This window comes from Dermacentor albipictus, chromosome 1, assembly GCF_038994185.2.
Source record: "Dermacentor albipictus isolate Rhodes 1998 colony chromosome 1, USDA_Dalb.pri_finalv2, whole genome shotgun sequence".
Taxonomy (NCBI): domain Eukaryota; kingdom Metazoa; phylum Arthropoda; class Arachnida; order Ixodida; family Ixodidae; genus Dermacentor; species Dermacentor albipictus.
Window position 1 is genome coordinate 432892852 of NC_091821.1, and position 21501 is coordinate 432914352.

At 44.7% G+C, this 21501-nt stretch overlaps 1 protein-coding gene across 1 annotated transcript in view; it reads left to right on the forward strand.

Annotated features, from left to right (window-relative positions):
* LOC135908426 (ionotropic receptor 25a-like) overlaps window positions 1-21501 on the forward strand; it is a 118043-nt gene that overhangs the window by 55175 nt on the left and 41367 nt on the right. Inside the window, exons 6-10 of the mRNA XM_065440206.2 lie at window positions 6897-7208; window positions 8732-8907; window positions 9999-10052; window positions 11408-11536; window positions 17325-17501. Coding sequence (XP_065296278.2) covers window positions 6897-7208; window positions 8732-8907; window positions 9999-10052; window positions 11408-11536; window positions 17325-17501 — 848 coding nt within the window. The remainder of the gene's footprint in view (window positions 1-6896; window positions 7209-8731; window positions 8908-9998; window positions 10053-11407; window positions 11537-17324; window positions 17502-21501) is intronic.

Sequence of the window (21501 nt, forward strand, 5' to 3'; positions counted from 1 at the left end):
CCCAGACATGTCGAGGAAGGCAGACTTGCGCGAAATGCAGCTCCAATGAACATCAATCAGAGACTTGCGACTCATCCCCACATTGTGTGAATTGTGAAGGAAGCCATCCAGCCTATTCCAGGACATGCCCTAAATGGAAGAAAGAAAAAGAAATCATTGCACTAAAAGTCAAAGAAAATATTACATTTCACGAAGCAAGGAAACGTCTTTCGTACTTAGATCACACAAGCTATTCCGAGGTGGCGCGACGGGTGGCAGCGTCACAAATACCTCGGGAGTCTACCGCGGTCACTAATAGTGGTCCGGTAATGACTCCGCCTGCCCCTCTGGTGGCAGCAGCAGATGCTGCTCCATCAACATCGAAGGTGGGCCTGCAGACTTCGGTTCCGCAGGCTCCAAAGCTAAACCGAACTCCACGGCCTGGGACGCGAGTTTCAGCGCCTAGTTCACGATCCTCCAGCGCCTCCGAGAAGGTTATGGAGGTCGATCAGAAGTCGCCGGCGTCATCGACGCCGAAAGATCAGCGCTCTCAAGAGCGCGCTAGAAGAGATAAAATACCTGTAACTGTTCGAAGAAAGGGACCGGTAACCTAAACGGTTACCGTCCTTGTGTACATATTTACCTAACTTTACCACGTGCTCTTGAACACAGACAACAAAAATCTTCCTCAATATGGCTACACAAATAATCCAGTGGAATGCCAGGGGCCTATTACGCAATCTAGATGATATCAAAGATCTTCTAGCGGAATATCAGCCACGACTGCTCTGTGTTCAAGAAACACATTTAAAGTCTACACACCAGAACTTCTTAAGACAGTACATAGTTTTCCGTAAAGATAGAAATAATGGTAATTCTTCTTCAGGTGGTGTGGCAATTATAGCCCAAAAGTCAGTAGCATGCCAGCATGTATCACTCCAGAGTTCATTTGAAGCAGTGGCTGTTCGAGCTATATTGTTCAATCATCTTATAACGATTTGCTCCATATATATATCGCCTGATGAGCGGTTAGACATTGCAGAATTTGAAAAGCTGATTGACCAGCTTCCTGAACCCTATATAGTAATTGGAGATTTTAATGCTCACAGCCCATTTTGGGGTGATTCAAGATGTGATACGAGAGGATGAGCAATAGAAAAATTCCTTCTTTCATCTGGAGCCTGTCTCTTTCACAAGACAGAGCCAACTTTCTACAGTCCTACACACAACACGTATTCATGTATAGATTTAGCCATAGGGTCAGCATCACTTCTTCCACACCTGGAATGGAGAGTTATCACTAATCCACATGGGAGCGATCATTTCCCGATACTCCTAGAAACAACAAAGTGGCACGATGGACCAGCTTACCCCCAAAAATGGAGACTTCATGCAGCAGACTGGTCAAAATTTAGAAACATAAGTAAACTGTGCCTAGAAGAAGTGGACCATCTAGGTGTAGAAGAACTGGCTAGCTACATCACTGAACACATCCTCTGTTCCGCTCGAAACTGCATACCTCAATACTGCACAGATAGAGTAAATCCAAAACCGTGGTGGAACAAAGACTGTGAAACTGCAAAGAAACTCCAGAACAAAGCGTGGAGTAGATTCTCACGCTACCCAACCACAAAAAATCTAATAGAATTTAAGCGGTGCAAGGCAAATGGCCGCCGTATTCGCCGAGTATCGAAAAGAGAAAGCTGGACACGCTACGTATCCTCCATAAACTCATACACGGATGTTAGCAAGGTATATAACAGGGTACGTAAACTAAAAGGACAACGTCCAAATCCTTTTCCTCTCGTCAATGGCTCTGGTGAGTCAATAGAAGACCAAGCAAACACTCTTGGTGAGCACTTTGAGAGAGTATCCAGTTCGGAAAATTATTCCGAAATTTTCTTAAAGCATAAAAGAGTAGCTGAAAATATTCGTCTACACCCAAAAAAGACATCAGAAGGGTACAATAGACCATTAACGTTCCATGAACTCAAGCTTGCCCTAGGCTCTTGTGGTAGCTCGGCCCCAGGTTCTTACACGGTAACATATGAAATAATCAAGAATCTGCCTAATGAGACCCTAAACTGCATCTTAGGTCTTTACAATAAGATTTTCGCAACTGGTCATATACCTTCATCTTGGAAAGAAGCAATAGTCCTACCAATACTAAAACACGGCAAACACCCTTCCTTAGTTAATAGCTATAGACCAATTGCACTGACCAGCTGTCTACTTAAGGTATTTGAAAAAATTATTAACCGTCGCCTTGTGTTCTTTTTCGAATATAACGGTATATTCGACCCCCACCAATCTGGCTTCCGAAGAGCGAGGTCGACAACCGATAATCTTGTTCTGCTTGAGTCGTATATACGTGATGCATTTGTACACAGTCAATACTGTCTATCTGTATTCTTTGATCTTGAAAAGGCGTATGATACTGCCTGGCGATATGGTATTCTGCAAGACCTGTCGTCCTATGGAATTTGTGGTAGTATGCTGAACATTTTGCAAGATTACTTATCTGAAAGGAAATTCCGCGTAAGAATTGGCAATGTATTATCGCGAACTTTTATTCAAGAAAACGGTGTACCACAGGGAGGTGTGCTAAGTTGCACACTTTTTATAATCAAAATGAACTCTCTCCGCTCTGTTATACCACCAATGGTGTCTTATTCTGTCTATGTGGACGACATCCAAATCAGCTTTAAATCCTGCAACCTGTCCATATGTGAACGCCAGATCCAGTTGACTGTTAATCGGCTCACGAAATGGGCCGACGAAAACGGTTTTAGATTCAGTGCAGAAAAGACTTCCTGTGTGCTGTTTTCCAGACGAAGAGGCGTATGTCCGGACCCTCGCATTACCATGCATGGGAGAAGCCTGGTAAATAGAAAAGAACAAAAATTTCTCGGTGTAATCTTCGATAGTAAGCTAACATTCATGCAGCATGTAAAACAGTTGAAGCTGAAATGTCTTAAAACTATGAACCTTTTAAAGATTTTATCCCACCAGTCGTGGGGAACAGATAGGTATTGCCTCATATCTCTTTTTAAAAGCCTTGTGTTGTCACGCATAGACTATGGATGTATTGTATACCAGTCGGCTACAAAGACAACACTAAAGGTACTCGATCCTGTATATCACCTAGGTATCCGTCTAGCACTTGTTGCCTTTCGGACGAGCCCCGTCCAAAGTCTATATGCAGAATCGGATCAGTGGCCGCTGGATTATCAACGTACATATCTGGGAGTCACCTATGCAATAAGAATCATGTCACTAAAACAACATCCATGCAAAGCACTCATAAGTGATCAGTCCACAAATCGGTTGTATTTAAACAGGCCTTCACATGCCCCGCCGTTCCCGTTAGCAGTAAATTCTGTTGCAGAAAAACTCGGAGTAGATTTCACAGAACTGCAGGAAAGCGACTACGTTGAACCCATCCCACCTTGGGATGAATGTACAGTGACCTGTGATTTGTCCTTTACAGAACTTAACAAAAAGAGTTGTCCAAATGCTCTCATTCAGCAACATTTCTTGGCCCTTGAAGAGAAGTATAAATCATTGGCATTTTTCACTGATGCTTCAAAGACTGCAACCTCGGTATCATGTGCAGCCCATGGCCCGAACTTCTCCAACTCTAAAACCTTGCATAAAAATACCAGCATCTTTACAGCAGAAGCATACGGTATTGTGATAACTGTTGAGCATATAGTACAACACAAAATACAAAAGTCTATAATATACACAGATTCTTTAAGCGTTGTCACAGCCCTGTCCTGTGGCAAAGCAAGCCGAAACCTTGTATTATACATGCTCCTTAAACACATTCACGTAGCGTATAAACAAAACCTAGCTCTTGTTGTGTGCTGGGTGCCAGGACACTCTGGGATCGCAGGCAATGAAATGGCGGATAAAAATGCCGGACAAGAGGCTCATAGGAATACCGTTGATGTAAGCAGGATGCCTGGTGTGGACATGAAACCTGTGGTACGAAAGGCGCTCCGTATTCATTGGCAAGCTGAATGGGACAAGGAAGTTGAAAATAAGCTCCACCTGCTTAAACCGCAGTTAACCAAACCTTTCCCACTGAAGCTTGATAGACACGCCGAAGTCACACTGGCACGACTCAGAATAGGACACACTTATGGCACACACAAACACCTCTTGACTGCAACTGACCCACCGACGTGCACACGCTGTGGTCAGAACTTAACTGTCCTACATGTCCTCATACAATGTCCTGAACTTCACCGAGAGCGAGTGGCTCATTTTAGGGAACTTTACTCAAATCATATACCTCCCCATCCATCAATGTTTTTATCAGAGGATGCATTTTTTAACTTTAAGAGAGTGCTTAATTATCTCGCAGAAGTTAATTTTCTAGACATAATCTCATATCATCCTAACCATCAGATTGTGCCTCACAGGTGAGGCACGGTCTGATGTAAAAAGTATGTCTGAGCTCTCTTGCACTTCTTGCGTAAGCAAGAATTGTACAGCAAGGGACTCGGGCTATCAGCAATACTTTACTATGTGTGCCTATAGCCAAGCATTCAAGGCTTTATATTTATCTTCGTAATAATTTTACCAATCATTTACTAATATTTGTAGATTTGTCTTACGTGTAGGCCTCTATACAGCCTCTATTTTAAGCCATAGAACTAAACCCACAATTCCACTAAACCAAACCACATGTCCTGGCGCTCTTTGGCCTTAGATTCCCTTGCGCCATTAAACTCCGATCATCATCATCACAATGCAACTCACGCCTACACTATACAAATAAACGGAACATGATCAAACCGCTTGTCCTGCGATATGAGGAATATGTCCGGGATTATGGCATTCCTTGCGAAGTCCTCGAGGTTGCCAGAAAGCCACAGCGTTTGCCCCCATGGTACGATTTTGAACCGTTATGTGACTGGACATTGACACATTTAAAGAAGAAAGACACCCCACGCGAACACATTACACAAGAATTCCGTGAACTTCAGGAGAAATATAAAAATAACGTGCAATATTACACTGATCATAACGCTGGTCATCATTACACTGGTCATAACGGAAAATTGGGAAAAAAGTATTCGATTGCCACAACACGCCTCTGTTTTCACGGCCGAAGTTTTCGCCATATGGGTTGTTGTGAAAAAAATTATCGCTGATAAACACACAAATGCAGTCATATACACAGATTCTTTAAGCACACTGAAGGCACTACATCTTAAATCTGAGTGTGAACCCCTGATTGGAGACATTTTAAACATGGTGGCTTTTAACGAATACGGGCGGTCAATTCGTTTCTGCTGGGTCCCAAGCCATGTTGGGATACCGGGTAACGAAGGAGCTGATACATATGCATTGATGGCAGCACACGAAGTCATTTCAAACACAACACTCCCATACAAAGATAGCATCCGCGCAATTAGAAAAGCCTTAACGGTAAAATGGCAACGCGAATGGGACCGTTGTTCTGACAACAAGCTACATCTCACGAAACCCATAGTTGGGGAGTGGAAATCATGCTATCATCAGGAGCGGTTCATCGAAGTAGTTTTGTGCCGACTACGCATCGGGCACACACACATCACACACAATTACCTACTTAGGAAAGAAGACACACCAACATGCGAGAAATGTCAACAGCCACTAACAGTTATGCACATATTACTCACATGTACGCAGATTGAAACACACAGACGAGCACTCTTGCACAAATTATATGAACAACACATACCGTTACACCCTGCTGTAATTTTAGGCGATGATCCACTAGTCCCATTTTGTGACGTCCATAAATTTTTAGACGACACTGGATTTTTACATAAAATATAGATTATTAACACAGTCTTTCACTTTATAAACTGTATTTTAAAACACCTCGTGTTTGGCGCAGCATAGCCTTAGCTGCCTTTGCGCCATTAAACCCCATTAAACTAAACTAACTAAACTCAATTCCCCACTTGATACAAGCACCCTAAATTAATTATTAGGAAGCTAGTTAACAAACTTTAGTTAGTTAATTAGTTAACATCAAGCATTTATTGATGTTCGCCGCCACTAGTAACGTGCTGCGGTAAAAAAATGATTATTTTTTCTACTGCACTTATTAACAGCATTCACTTTTCTCAGTTGACGCCGGTGGTAGAGCACTGGCATAAAGCAGTGAGACAAACCTTCCCAGTTCCCATGCATATGCCGACTGCTGCTTAGGAAGAAAAGTTCTTAAATACACATAACCATGAAATGCACGCTCAGCCTTTGCCCTTGTGTGTTTTGCTAGTTTCAAGGCAACTCGTCACTGTTGTTTCAAGATAACACTCAAACTGAAATGCAGGTTCAAGAGGTTGACCATTAAAATTGAAAGGTGAATGCTTATTTCTGCAACTTCCCATGACTGCGCTCCCACTCTTCGAAAGCTGGTCAGTTTCGTAACCTTTCCAATACTCTATCTTAAACTGCTAGCACGCATTGAATCCGATCGAGTTTTGCGCAGTTCGGCATTCGCAAAGCTGCGAATAAGAAAGAGAAGGCAAAACAATGTTATCAGCCTATACGGACAGTAACGCTTCTACTGCTTCCAAGAGCTGTAAACAATCTTTATTTAACAAAATCAAGACAAGTGCTGTAAGCAAAATATTTGGGCATCTGCAGTGGATGCCTTAACAAACTAAATGCACTCGCACAAAATCCAAGGACAAAGGAACTGCGCAAACAAAACAAAGCTTTATCCTTAGTCGCAGCGCATTTTTTTTACCACAGGCCTTCGCTTCGTTCTAGATAGATGATCATGAGGCTACCCCTCCAACATCATTCTGCACAAAACTTCCATATTGATAGTCTTGCATGCGGCGACCACGATGTACCACGCTGGCGGTGCAGCGACCATTGGTTGCCCTCTGGATGCCGCGATGCAGTGTGCAGCGCCATCTTCGCCGATCCGAAGCCGCACGTGCTGATCGACGCCGTGCGCGCTCCGGGCAGCACCGTGGACAAGCTGTCAACGGCGGTACGCGACACGGCTCGCCGCATGGGGCTGCCCACGCTGAGCCTCACGTATGGCGCGCACAACGACTACCCGCTCAGCGGCTGGGACAGGCTCACAGCGCTCGAGCGCGAATTCTTGGTCCACGTCACGCCTCCGGGAGAAATCTACACGCAGGTGATTCGCGACCTCTGTAAGAAGATGGACCTCTCCGCAGCCGGCATCATCTACGACAGTAGCGTCAGTAAGTGGCCATATACCGCCTGTGTGCGGATCCTTGAAAATGGTGAAGTCTCATCGAGGCGACACTTTGAAAGTAACAGAAGTCTACAAAAAAAGCCCGTGGAAGCGTTCGCCCGGCTTAGGCCTGACGCTCCGTGTCGGCAAGTTGTGCGGCATCGCGTTACCGTCAGGCGCAGTCAGCGGTGCTGATAAATGGTTGCGTGGATGCGGCGTGAACAGGTGAACTTTAGAGTCGCAGGTATACTGTTGCATGTCAGTGACCCAATTACTAGCCGTTAGACGAAACAAAAAAATGAGTATAAATGAGATTCAAAGCCAGGGATCGTCGCATCTCCGTAGGTGAAAAAACGGCTAAGGTCAGGCATTCATTCCTATCATCCAGTATTATTAGTGCCACGAGTTGTGACGTGACCTTGATACTGAGGGTTGAAGTTGTACCACATGCGTGCTATTTTCGTCATCTGGACGCCAACGCTGTTCCATAGGCTGAAATAGCATGGTTAAGCTACCGTAGTCATGCTGACCTTGTCTAAACTGTACCTTGGCAGCTGCTCGCTTGTACAGATATCGTACTGTAATAACACTATGGTGCGCTCGCAAAGTCAACCCTTCTTTTTATTAGGCGATAATGACATTATCGACAGTGCAAAAAGTATGCAAAATTAGTGCAGTGAAAATTTGCGAGGGGGAGAAATATTCATAAAATGGAAATATTGTCAGCCACCTAATAGTATCGCGAAGCTACAAAAAGAAATGCGCACATGCTCGTTATGCTTTGGCGGATGACAATTGTTCCCTTTTAGTTGCAAAACTGAAAGCTGCCCCATATCCTTGCGTACTGTCAACCTTTAGGCTAGTTGGAAAAGACGTGCGAGTACACTCTTTTATGTGCCATCGAATGATTGTTATGTGCCAATAAGCGCTTGAGCAATTCCAGAAGTCGATAGTTAAATCAATTGTACAACCGCACTGCAGTCCAGTTACGCTGTCGAAGCCCGCAGCGACTTGGCAGGGTGCCCTTTACGACACTTTGTACAGCTTCTGTGACGTGTACAGAGCCGTAACTGCCGCTTGTTTTTTTTTTCTAGTTTTTTTTTTACATAAACGTATTGTAAGCTATTGCTGCCATCATGGGTGCTCCCGCGTGAGATGCTGAATGAGCCAGTAGACTCGCTCTTTTATTTTTTAACATGACCCAAACAATATATACAAAAGTTTTATATAGTCATATTCCAAATTGCATCTCTTTCTTTCTCTTCGTCATTTGTTGTAGTAGTGCCCGGTCTATGATGTTCATAGCAACGGCTAGTCGGTACGAACTGTAAAAGGGGAGCAAAATTGAAAGAAAGTCGTTATGCTAGAATACAGGCCACGTCAGCTCAGGTCGGCCTTTTCGCCAGACACGCCTTACATCCTGGCCTATTCGTCCCTGGTCGCGCAGGGGCCAGCGCGCGGAAAACTTGCACCCTGAAGCGAGTCTTTTATACCTGTCCACAATTAACATCTATCACTCTGCCACTCCAGTCATCGACCATAAGTACGCGCGGCTGCTGGAGAACATACCGACGCCGCATATCATGCGAGAGGTCGACGGCACCGAGGATGACTTCAAAAGAAACGCGGAGCTCATTCACTCCACGGACGTCTCGAACTTCTTCATTCTTGGCCGGGGTGACACGCTGAACCAAGCCTTGGAGCTGGTGAGAGCCTTCACTGCGGCGTACAAATGTGCGCAAAGGACGCAAGCGCCAATGCACCACCTGCGCGCTTTGCACTTTGTTGACTCATTTCTGTGGGATGCACGAACCAATTTGCATCGCTCGCTTAACACTCTGAACTTCCTTGCTGAAGGTCATTAGCTCCAGCTTAGTTGCAGCTCTCATATATAATCCTCAGGAGGACATAAATCTTGTTCCTTAAATTTCGCACTAATTTAAATGAAAATTATTTCCTAACAAGATGCTGTAAATTATAGCGATAATCTCAGTTTAGGTTCTCGTTTTTTTTTGTTAACCGAGTGCTTCTACTCATATCAATTTAAAATAAAGGTCTATCATATCTTGTGCCTCCGCGAGACCCTTACTCTTTCTTATAATACGCGCTGCAGGGCTAGTTGGTTCATGATTCAAGCTGAAAAGAATAACGCCGTGCATAGTCCATCTTTTGTATTGCGCTATTGTTAAGCTTGAATTACTGTAGCTCCGAATCAAAAACGGCATGCCAAAACTATGAGAAAACATACGAGGTAGCCTGCTCACGAAGCACAATATTGATTCTTGTAATTTTATCCAGCATGGTACATATTTACTTCACGAATACAAGTTTTATAACAGCTGCGCAACTTTCGTTCATAATAAAATAACGGTTTACGATACAGATCAGATTACTTTACAGAATGTGTTGTTCTCAAAATGATAAAATCCGCTCAGTGAAATTAAAGGTCAGAAATGTCCCAAAAGACGACATTCTTTCTTTCGTCACGACAGAAACGGCATTGTAACAAGGCGTCTTCTTCAAGACAGAATCAAACGTGTTGTGAAGAAAGGGTGAAAGAAAGTGCTATAGAAATTTCTATTGTAATGAGACAAATTTCTGTCGTGACCACAGCTACCTCTGAAACTACGACAAAAATTTCTGTCGCTACGGCAAAATATTTTTCGTATGCCCTTTCGAAAAACGCTAGAAAATATTTTTGTCATGTTTTTTCCAACGGACAAGCGCTGTGCAGAATTTTTAAGCCCTAGGATTTGCTTTACGTTAAGCTTATTCTGGATTTGTGGGTTTGCACCAGGCTCACAAAAACGATTGGGACAACTGGGAGTTTGCGTGGTTCCTTATCTCAAGGGTAAGAGTCTACCGTCTTTCTTGTTCTTCATTACCTAATTTCACTAAATCATACCTAGTTTCTTAACGCAAATCGTGAAAAAATAAAATGTGCGAAGCTGCGTGCATGTGAGAAGCTAATACTGTATAGTACACCAGCCGTTCTGTCACATATAATTGCAGGTAACATTTTTTAATCGGTGTGCTGTGTACATTATGCACAGTTTACAAGTGTCGTTACAACTTCACTCAGCGATTCGTCTATAGTCAAGCGGGTGCTTAAGCATACACTTCTTTACTCAGTCAATGAGGAGAACCAACCTCCTTTTTTTTTCGTATACGATATGCATGACTGCCACAGAGCAATGAAATCCATTTTTTTCGTGTTCACACATTAGTGACAGCGTTAACAGCTCTTCTGGTTTCTGGCAATTGAAATATGAATTCAGTCGCAAAGTTTCTTAACAGGCATGCTGCAATGCTTCGTTAAGAATGATATTACCCAAAATGTCTCAACTGAAGTCTTCTTTTCGTCTAGAGTTAAAAGTTCAATTCCTTGCTTTTTTCTTGCAGTTCTTGCGGTTTGCTGTTTTCTGCAAGCGTAAGCAGTGAAGCCCACAGGACAAATATGATGTTTTGCTTTTTGTCAACCCACCCGGCATTGTAGAGTTGTTATATAGAAACGGAAGCGAGTAATATGCTTGTTTCCTCTTATACAGTACATCCTAAACTTTGCCAGAGAAAAGAAAAAACGGCTAACAAAGCAAAAAGGAAAAAAAAAGCAAGTCGATCTTCTCGATGAAGTTTTTAGCCAGTTTTCCCAAAAACGGGCTGCTGTATTTTGTCCATTTGCCAGAACAGCGTCGGTCAATTTGCTTGTGCCATGGCCACAATGCGCCGCTCCTCTCCATAGCTATCTTTCTCTTTTTGCACTAATCCCTTCGGCGTTCACGTGACAACTCGACTTCTTTTGTAGAAAACACTGAGTTCAGAAGCATCTCGGGAGATAAAATCTTCAGAAACTAGTACACTAATTAAGAAGAGTCCAGATTATCTGTGCACGGAAACTAGGGAGGTTTTATGCGTTTCGAAAAACAAATAACACATTCTCATGGTGGGAAGAAACAGAATTGCAAGACAGTTTGGAAAGCATTATATCCGATGGTAAGTTGACAACTTTCGTCGTCACCGCTAGATGGGGAGACCGTTTAGCATTCCCACGTACGCGCTTGTGCTCGTTATCATTATTATTATTTTTCCTCTTGACTTCAATCTACCTTTTTCACACCAGTAAAGGCCAGCTTCTTCGATAACACCAAGTTAGCCACCACACAAAACATTCTCTGGTGTACGTTGACACTTCTGCTTCTCCGGCAGGAGAACTACGCCCCCAATTGTTCGGTGTGCAGCAACGTCACATTCATCACGGCCACGCCGCAGCTGACCAACCCTGAGCTGTTGGCAGAAGCCATGAAAGACAAGGTTTTCAACGTTCAAACAGAACAGGTACGAACGTTTGCCAACTTTGTCCCCAAGTCCATTTGCTCGTTTTCATACCCTGCTTGAGCACGAAGTGCTCATTAGGTTAGCCTGATCATTGTTCTAGCTTTAAAAAGAAAGGCACGGGAAAGCGAAGAGAAGATGGTAGATCAGACCTATCTATGAGTGAGGAAGAAGCCGAGTTGCTTCCGAAACGTTGGGTGCGACAAATCCCGCGCCACGTTGAGGAAAATGGCGAGGAACGTAACAACTCGCTCAAGGCAATGGCAGCATTGTGCCGCGATAAGAGCGCTCGCGTCCTTATTGAGCTATAATATAGAGCCTCTGATTCTAACAACCTTGATTTCGCGGGAGGTGGTAACAATATTAAAAATCGTCTTCCGGAGGCCCCCCTCATGCAGCTCCGCGCTTCACGGGAAAAGGTGCCCTCCTCTTCAACCAAGCAATAGCTACGAAGTTCAGTCGGAGTCAAGAAAGCACAATGAGAGGTCAGGCGTGAACTGCCAGCCTTAGTAAGACTCTGCTGAAGTAAATGTTACTGTCTTGCAGCGACTACTTCACGGTTTAAACATGCCATTAGCAACAAAAAAAACGAAAAAAAAATACCAGCAATGCCGTTAATCAACGTTGTGGCCACTGTCCATAAGCCTGTAACATTGCCTGTCGAGCACAACGAAGCAGGATATCACGTAACCTGTCTGTTCTAATATTCGCCACCCTACCGCAATATACATCCTCTATCCTTACTGATTTGTTATCCGCTTCCCCTTGCGTAGAGTAGAAAACGTTCTATCAGGCTGAAGCCTTCGTGCTTTTTTTTTTTTTTTTGCCGACGTGTGCTCCCACGATACGGCGGGCACACGTCGGCGGAGCCACATCGATGATGAAGGAATCTTTATGAAGCATCTTTATCTGCGTGTGCTCTCCCACGAGCAATATTCGCAACGCATGGCGTCATCTTCGTAATCGGGCATTTCGTATCGTGGCATCCAAACGATGAGCAGCATAAGCTTTCGCCTGCGCATGCTCAGTATTTCGTTGTCATAGACGTGCGACGCAGCAGAGAGGCTTCCTTTCTGCACCGACGTGGGAGCGGCCCCTTACGTGCTCACGCGCGTTCCGAAGGGCCTGAATAAAGTTTTCCCATGCTGTACAAATAGACGCGCCGTTTTCCTTCTAGGCTGTCCACGCGCGACGCTTCCCACTGTAAGTCATCACTTAGCAATGGCTGCCAGATCGCACGTGGGCAAGGCTACTGTTTTCAATGCGCTCAGAACGGACTCATTCAAAAGTGTTCATACATCTACTTTGGTATTACAGCGAAGCTATCTATGGCTAGGATCCGGGAAAAAATGTGCCTGGGATGTTGGAAAAACATATGGCAAAACATGTCGGCCGATCCTGGTGATAGTGCAGAAACGGTCCAAGCTCAATGGCACATGCCCCTGCGGGCTCGGGGACCTGTAACGCGCCCTTGAACTACCCTTGTCACACGTGGGACTCAAAGAAGTCCCAGGCACAAGATTAAGAACAGATGTTCTTGAAAAAATGCTTTGTGCAACTTTAAAAAAAAGAATATTAAAAATTTTTCGGCTGCAACCGCGCAAACGCGCCAGAGCCAATGCTCGCGCCTTCGTCGTCGTCGTCTTCCACGCCAGTCTAATATGTGTCCAAACATCGGTGTATTTGTGTAAAGTAAATAAATAAAGAAAGAAAATAAGCAATAAAGTGAAAATATTCAAAATAAAGAATAAGAAAAATAAAGGACATGAAAATCAATATAGAAAGCAATAAATAAAGATGAAGCAAACAGAAGTTATGTGTTTGTGCCTTTATTCAACCAATATAGCATAACCACCTTATAGAACTTATTGTAACTATTAATCAATACAGCTTTGCTGGTCATCCACTTCACATAGTGAAAGGGCTCTAAATTTTTTATTTAGTTATTTGTTTGTTTGTTTGTTTGTTTGTTTGTTTGTTTGTTTGTTTGTTTGTTTGTTTGTTTGTTTGTTTGTTTGTTTGTTTGTTTGTTTGTTTGTTTGTTTGTTTGTTTGTTTGTTTGTTTGTTTGTTTGTTTGTTTGTTTGTTTGTTTGTTTGTTTGTTTGTTTGTTTGTTTGTTTGTTTGTTTGTTTGCTTTCGCGGCGCTGGCATAGTGAATGACACTTTATATAGCTATTTTTGTGTTTTGTGTAGGTGATGGGACAATCTGCGAGCTTCAAGCTGTTCACTAGTCACTGTGTCCGGATTGTGAAATTTAAGGTCTATGGAGAGTTTCGCATGTGGTTAGTATTCAAGAGCTTTAGTTATATACACTTGGGCTGCCGAATACGACCGATCCTTTGAGGTGTTGCACCCAAAAGGCTTGGCCCGTCGCGCTAGAGGCGCAAAGCGCATGAGAGAGCTGGACGACTTTGATCTCTGTGTGCTGCGGCCAGTCGTACGCAGCATCTACCGGAGTAAGAAACTACAAGTATTGGAACTCATCTAACGATACCTACTAGCACAACTGTCCACACCGCAGATGACACAGGTTTCCATATTGCATGTGGTAGCTGAATCACAGATTCTTTCCCCGATTCCGAGGTGATGCTCACCGGGTGTCATTCGAAGTCTTGTCGCTTCGTACACGGATGTTACGGGCACATGAAGCTTCCTGCTTTTTCCTCTGAGGAGTCTCTAAGGGTCAAGAAGCATCCTATGGGGAGTACAGGAAGTCAGGTGGAGGTATTAATTATTAAGGTATTAAGTGAGACTTTTTCCTGATTTAGTTTGTATATGAGAGTAGAACTTGTTTCTGGGCGAGTTGGTTGAGATCCAACGAATACCTTGTTGCGCCAAAAGGAAAATAAAGACTTAGAAAGACATGTAAGAAACGATAGGTCAAGCGCTGATTTGAACTGATTTTATTGTTACAGCAGAGCAAGGAGACTTAAGAAATACGCAAGCGTACATCAGTGTTGTCTAGAACAATTACAATGACGATTACATTGACGTCAGTGCTCAACCTATCGTTTCTTATTTGCCCTCCTAAGTCTTTCTTTCCCTTTTGGGGCAGCAGTGTATTCGTTAGTTTGTATAACTTGAGTAATGCTTGTTGTTGGCTTAGTTTGTACGGCCGTATCTGTCCTCTGTTCTAGCACCTGTCCTGTTTACTCTTTTTTGTCGTCTTTTCTGTGCCATTTCTAAAAGGTATTGCCACTTGTTTCACAATAATGTGGTATTACTAGTGAAAGCGATAGCTTGTTCATATTCGAGGCGCCAACGTATACCTCTAACAGATAATACACACGGACCAGGCTGATTTAATTTTCTGTCTGTGTCTGTGAAACCTATGCTCTCACACCCCTAGATAATCTACCACGAACCCACCCAACTGTGCATCTTGCCACCACAGCGACTCCAGAAAACCAGCAACGCAGTCATAAGAATGCACTGACGCGGCATGATTCACGTGTCTACCCAAATAAAAGGTGCTCAGATTGCCGTCTGCTCAGACTTGAGCAGAGCACCGGATGCCACTTCGTACTCCATGTCCATATTACTGTGAAGAATTACAAGTAACAAACGTAGGCTCCATGATACTGAAACACGTAACCCGTAACGAAGGGGACAGGCTGTGCACTGCTTTAACGACTGCGCTGACGCAACACTTCAGACTTTGAAACTGCCGCGGCGGCGCGGGAAGACTATTCTCAACGCTCACTGCTCAATAAGTCTTGATGGACGGTATCAGTATATGTGTATCAATGCACATTAGCAATACACGGCTTCAACGCACTGTTTTTCGACAAGAAAAAGTGTTTTCTGAAGAATTAAAAAAAATCGTGCTTCTCATACCTCGAATATACCCTGTCTGAACTGCTACGTGCTTAAATACCGCTTTTTTCTTTACAGCGCAGCTGTTTATTGTTCAGATTCCAAGTATTTTTCGTGTTTGTGCGTGAAAAAAATAAAGGTGAGTGAATGTGGGTCGATCTCAAAGATAGTGCAATACCAGGCCCAACACGGTGGAGGTGAAGCCGGCTTCAAGCTCTCCACTCATAATAATAATAACAAATAAGTAAATAAATAAATAAATAATGAAATAAATAATGAAATAATGAAATAAATCAGTCAAGATGCGTTGTCCCAAGTCGATGGGTATACAGGGATTGTTTGTGAACTGCACATGGACTCACTAGCAAGAGGCGTTGCCATATGCGCAAAGGGCAAAGTGTACGTATGTATACAACCATACACCCTTGACTCGCAAGAGGACAATGCCAGTGACTGTGGGAATGTCTGTGCCATGCAAATGAAAGACGGAAATGCGATATCCACTGTGTATATCTCTCCAGGTGCATCTAATTGTGATATCGAGAAGTTCATGACCACGCACTTTGCATGGGTTAGCCGTGATGACACTGCTCCTGTGATCATCACTGGCGACATCGACGTGGACATTTCAAAACCAGACAAGGAATCGTTCACTCAGTTTGTACTAGAAGAGTTTGGTTTGAAGTGCCACGCCAACACAAGTCATTGAGCAACGGCCGTGTGTAGATTTAACTCTGGTCCAGAATCTGTCTAAGGTTGTAACCGAACCAATCAGTGTATGTCACAGTAATCATAAAGCTATCGTCACTACCATTACCTTATGATGAAAATTAATACACGTACCCTTGTCTAACCCTGTCTAATTGGCTCCAGCTCCTCTGGTCATCCACCTTCACATGGTGAAATGGCTCCTTAATTTCTTTTCTGGAATAGTTCCAAAGAAACTGTGACTGTTTGGTTGAAAGAACCAGACACTGAATTCCTAGATCCTTTAGTTCGTTTCAACGGAACTGCTTGCTGACCTAGTTTGTGCGTGCTGAAAGACATGTTTTTGCGCAAATTAAACACACACAACAGACGACGGTCGCCCGTGCCGTCGTCTATGTTACTTCCTTTTGTGTGTGTTTTATTTGCGGCGAAAAGCATGTCTTTTAGTTCGTAATTGCATTTCGCGCATTGCCAGACCGCCTTCATCAATAATACGTCCAGCATCAGGAGTAGCTGGAATTTCTTGTAAACGAACAATTCTCTGTAAGAACTTTTTGTGAATACGGACTCATAACTTTCCTTGCACTGGAATATACCTATACGTAGCTCTGATATTGTGCGACTCTAGCTGCGGCCTGTACGAGTGATGCCATAAAAAAAGAAAGTTTAGCTCCGTTCTTACTTTATTACGTTTCATTAGCATAAGGAAATTGCTACAATGTATTCAAGACGTCAGCAAAAAGTTTTATGTAAAAAAAAAGTAAACAATATCATATTACGCGTCACAGTGAGGAGCCATACATAGTTTACGCGGACTGAGAGGCGGCACGAGCTGTTTGCGCTGGATTTCGTTTTCATTAAGGCTGACGTTGTCCCATTATGAGGAAATTTGCTGAATTTAATGGTGCGCGAAGCTAGCAAAAAAGCGCCAAGTGCCCATAGATTCTGCCTTCACCAGCGGCAATGTTGAAACCTTTCTCTGGCTATAAAGCGTAAGTGTTCACCCACATAGCCAGGTCAAACTGTGGCCTTGCTCTTGTTCTTCACGCGGGCACGCTGCTGTGACTGTCAGCCTTCGGCCAAACCAGTCTTTAGACCCAGGAACCTTAGAACCAGCTCGTTCAGCTGGTTTCAGAAACTAAGAGGCACCGCTGGCACATTCACTGTTTTCTTCAGGGCCCTTCTGTGTATTTTACTTCTTAATTGAGCTCCTAGTGCAACCGTGTCGTATAGATATCGCGAGCTTAGCTTATGTATATACTGCAGGTCGACGCGGCCTTCTACATTGACGTCACGTCTATGGTCATCCGAGCCGCTGCCGAAGAGCGAGCGAGCGGGAGGATGCCGCCTGACCTAGAGTACCCAACGTGCACGGACATGAATCTCACCAGCTCCATGCTCATGGAGCGCCAGAACATCACGCTCAGGACAACAATGATGGAAGTAGGTGCTTCCGCCGCCAGGCGCCGTTATTAGACCCCACTTCCATGCCTCAGTCGGTTAACCACACCTTCGAGGGTGGATTAGATATGTCGAAACACCCTTTTGCTTTCACTGAAAAGTTTCGAAAATGGGTGCATTTGTTAGCGGAACGCCCTTAGTGCACCGTTCTTCTAATTTCGTGGTGCTAAACGGGCGGTTTGTTCAAAACATACACCTTGCAAAATTTGAGGGTGCTCGGGCACTTGAATATTTCAAGCAAGTAAAAAGCCATAAGTGTATATTTCTGAGCGGTTTGCGCCAAATCATTGTTCGAGCAGCTCATCTGGTCACACCAGGTTACAGATGTCAACCTTCTATTTCATGCACCTGACGTCCTCGACGGTGACATGGAAAGACATAACTTATTTCTTTTGCTTAATTCCTACACTGCCTTTGCTTTGAACCACTGGGTTCATGAACTTGTTTCAGCTGGTTGTTGTTTTATAGATTAACCCGCCGTGGTTGCTCAGTGGCTATGGTGTTAGGCTGCTGAGCACAAGGTCGCGGGATCGAATCCCGGCCACGGCGGCCGCATTTCGATGGGGGCGAAATGCGAAAACACCCGTGTACTTAGATTTAGGTGCACGTTAAAGGGAAACTGAAACACTTTTCGAAAAAAATGAGTTCTCTGTGGCATTCTACAGTTTTGAGTCCCCTGAACACGAATATCTCGTTCAAAAAGGGCGGAAACAAGCGCAAGCGGCTGTTTTTTCATGAAAACGCGCACCAGCGCCTCAGGGTATCGCGCGAACGCCGCTGTTGCCCGTGATTGGTCGGAGCCGCTGTGACGTCAGTGGCGGCAGTCGCCGGTCGGCGCCGGCGTTTGAGAGCGTAGCACGCTGTTCTGTTCTGGCTGCATAGCTGAGTTGTAAGCATTATGGAACGTTCTCGCTGTCTCGGACAGCTTGTATTTTCGCCGTACATGTTCGAACCGACAGCCGATACGGAAAACGATGGCGGCAACGGCGGCAACGACGATGTTGAGTGTGCCAAAAGCGAGAGCGATGTGTACACCTTCTCGCGCGCTGGAAATCTTAGCTGTTACGTATGCTTTTTTTTTCATGTAGCTGCACGTTCCAATGACGGGAGAAAAAATGCGCTAAAGTGTCACTGGGAACTTGCTGCTGGAAGAATGCCGAAGCACTAACTTCTCATTAGATTGTAAACACGGGTACAATTCCGCGATGTCAAGCACCTTGCCGCTGCTTGTCTGAAGTCCCGTGGTTTTCTGAGCGTTGATACACGATCGCGAACATAAGTGCCGCGTTTCAAAGCGCGCACATGCAGTGCTGCGAGGTACAGTCATGGAAGTTGCTTATCATACACATCCAGATCGAGATGGTCAGGGGGATTATATGTGCAATATTCAGAATATGGTTCGACGACTTTGCGATTGTGGCTCGATCAAGAATCGGTATGCGCGCTCCATGCTAGTGTTGACATAAATATATTAGGCAGTTTTAGCACCGCCGTGTGGTAAACATGATAACTGCAACCGTACGTCGAATGTCACTAGGCAAGCCTATACTCCAATTTATACCTCAGGTGCAACGCTGTGGAAGCTACGCACGAAGTCCGGTTACCAAAATTTATTACTGCGCGCGTTTCCGTCTACGGTTCGCAGCGTGCCAGCGGCATTTGCTCGCGCGAGCATGCACGTGAAGCTGCCGCGACGGGCTGCAATTAAAGAATGCCGAAAAGAACATTGATTTAAAAGAACGTGTTAGCAGCCGTATAAGTACACGGATTGTTTCTACGGGTAAATTCCTTTTTTTCATTCAGAACTGAGCTTATATATGAAAAGTTTTCTCAAAAATCGGGTCAAGAAACACCGAACTTTTTCTAAGTGCGAACGCAGCCACTGCAAGAAGTATCTCAAGCCTCCACAGCGTTGCACCTGATGTATGAAACGGAGTATAGCAACGCTAGCAACAACGCGTTTCCGCATTTGTCGTAAGGCTATCCGGCTATCGCGGAAATGGTCCGAGCACAGCACAGTTGATTTCGTCGGCACGAACTTATCTCTCCTCACCGCACTGCGCTGCAAGCTTCTTGTGCTTCGGGAACCTGTGAAACACCACATCATCTCGCCCGCGTGTGTTAGCGCAGCCGATTGCTGCACAGAACGAGGGCATGTTGGGCGCCCTTGGCTGTAGGCACTCACGCAGCACAGAAGGAAAGAACAGTTTACGAAAATCGCAAAACAAACGTGAGCGGCGGCGGCGGCAAATCTCTCGTAGCGTCGTTCAGTAAAGCGCAGGACGGAAAGAGGCATGCCAGCGCATGCCAGCACGCCGGTCCGGCAGCTCGGTCCCCGCCAGTGACGTCACTCTCGCCGGTTCTCTCCTCCGGTAACCTCCTCACCCGGCGCTCCGGGAAGCGATGGGGGCGTGTCCGCGGGGTTGATTTAGAAAGCGATTTCCGCCCCTTATATTAACAAAACGAAGAAAAACATTTCGGAACCGTAAATTATTAGGTCTGTTCTTCCCAATCCCAGCAATTCATGGAAATTGAAAACCGCTTCAGCTTCCCTTTAAAGAACCCCAGGAGGTCGAAATTTCCGGAGTCCTCCACTACGGCGTGCCTCAAAATCAGAAAGTGGTTTTGGCACGTAAGACCCAATAATTTAATTTTTTATACATTAGCTACCAATGGGGAGCGAAACATAGCGACGTCGGCCGAGTTCTTGAGGCGCATGTTTTTTCCGGTGTAGCATCGGGGCCGGCGCAATATCACGCGCAGTAAGTTATGCGCTGTTTCGTGCAGCATCGGATGGAATAAACATGCGCAGGTACATGCAGAGCAATATTCGATAAGAAAGCCCAACAAGGGGCCACAGGCTCTACTGCACTCTAACGCTACTTTACTAATCCTCGGGGTAGTGTCGCTAGGCAGCAAAGGAAGAAAAAAAGGCGGAGTGGTCGAGAGGTAGCGCTTTTGACGGGACACCTGTAGGTTCACAGTTCGAATCCTGCTGGAAGGCTTGTTTTTTTCTTCGCTTCTGTTCTGTGTAAACGCGAGGATTACTTCGGCGGATGTCCGAAAGAGTGACAGAGTAAAAGTTAGCGCTGTATGAATACAACGCAGCGTGCATTTCGGCAAAGCACACACTGGGAGAACGGGTGCAATTTCAAGAAATTACCCTTTCTGATGGGCGTATTAGTCCACTTAAAAACCTTTTCTTATGGGTGCAGGGTGCTGAGTTATAGACACGAGAAAACACCATTAAGGATGCGATTTTCCTTAGTGCGCAGTTGATTAGCAGGCTATGTGTTAGCATGTTCTGATGAATGCAGTAGGTCTCCAGCTGCCTCTACAATATGTGTTTGTCTACACTGCATGAACTGCCTAATTTTCAGTTTCTCCACGAAATGTCTTAGTTAGGTAAGGTTTTATACAGTCATCATTCCTTTGTAGGGTCTCCCTTGGATTCAGTTTTTAGCGGGTGGTGAGTTAGTTGCTTGGTTGTTTGCATATAGTTAGTTGGAAGATTAGATTTTTTTCGTTCTGTATGATTAGTAAGTTAGTGTAAATATGACACGCTTAGGGCAATATTTACACTCCTAAAGCATATGCTGTCATGTGTCGCTTGATAACAGCGTCATACTGGACAGTCCGCGTAGTCCGGCCACGGTGCTCAGATGTTTCTTACCATCAATGCCAAGGGCACTGGAAGTGCTTGGCGGACAAAGGGCGACTAGGGATGCATGGTTTCCCTCCATGGCGACGCCCTTCTTCGGTCTCTACAAGACCTATCCGGCTAATAGTTTGACAGGGTGGAAGTAGTCGTACTCCACTGCCTCCTCACCCGCTTATTTGCAGCGCTATTGACCAACGGCAGTTTTTCCTTCAAGCGTCGAGCAATAGGCCAGTTGATGTGTGGTTTTTAATGGCGCAAGAACCAGTTATGAGCAGCAATCACCGTAGCAATAGGCCAGTAGTTATTGAACAAGGAAACCTA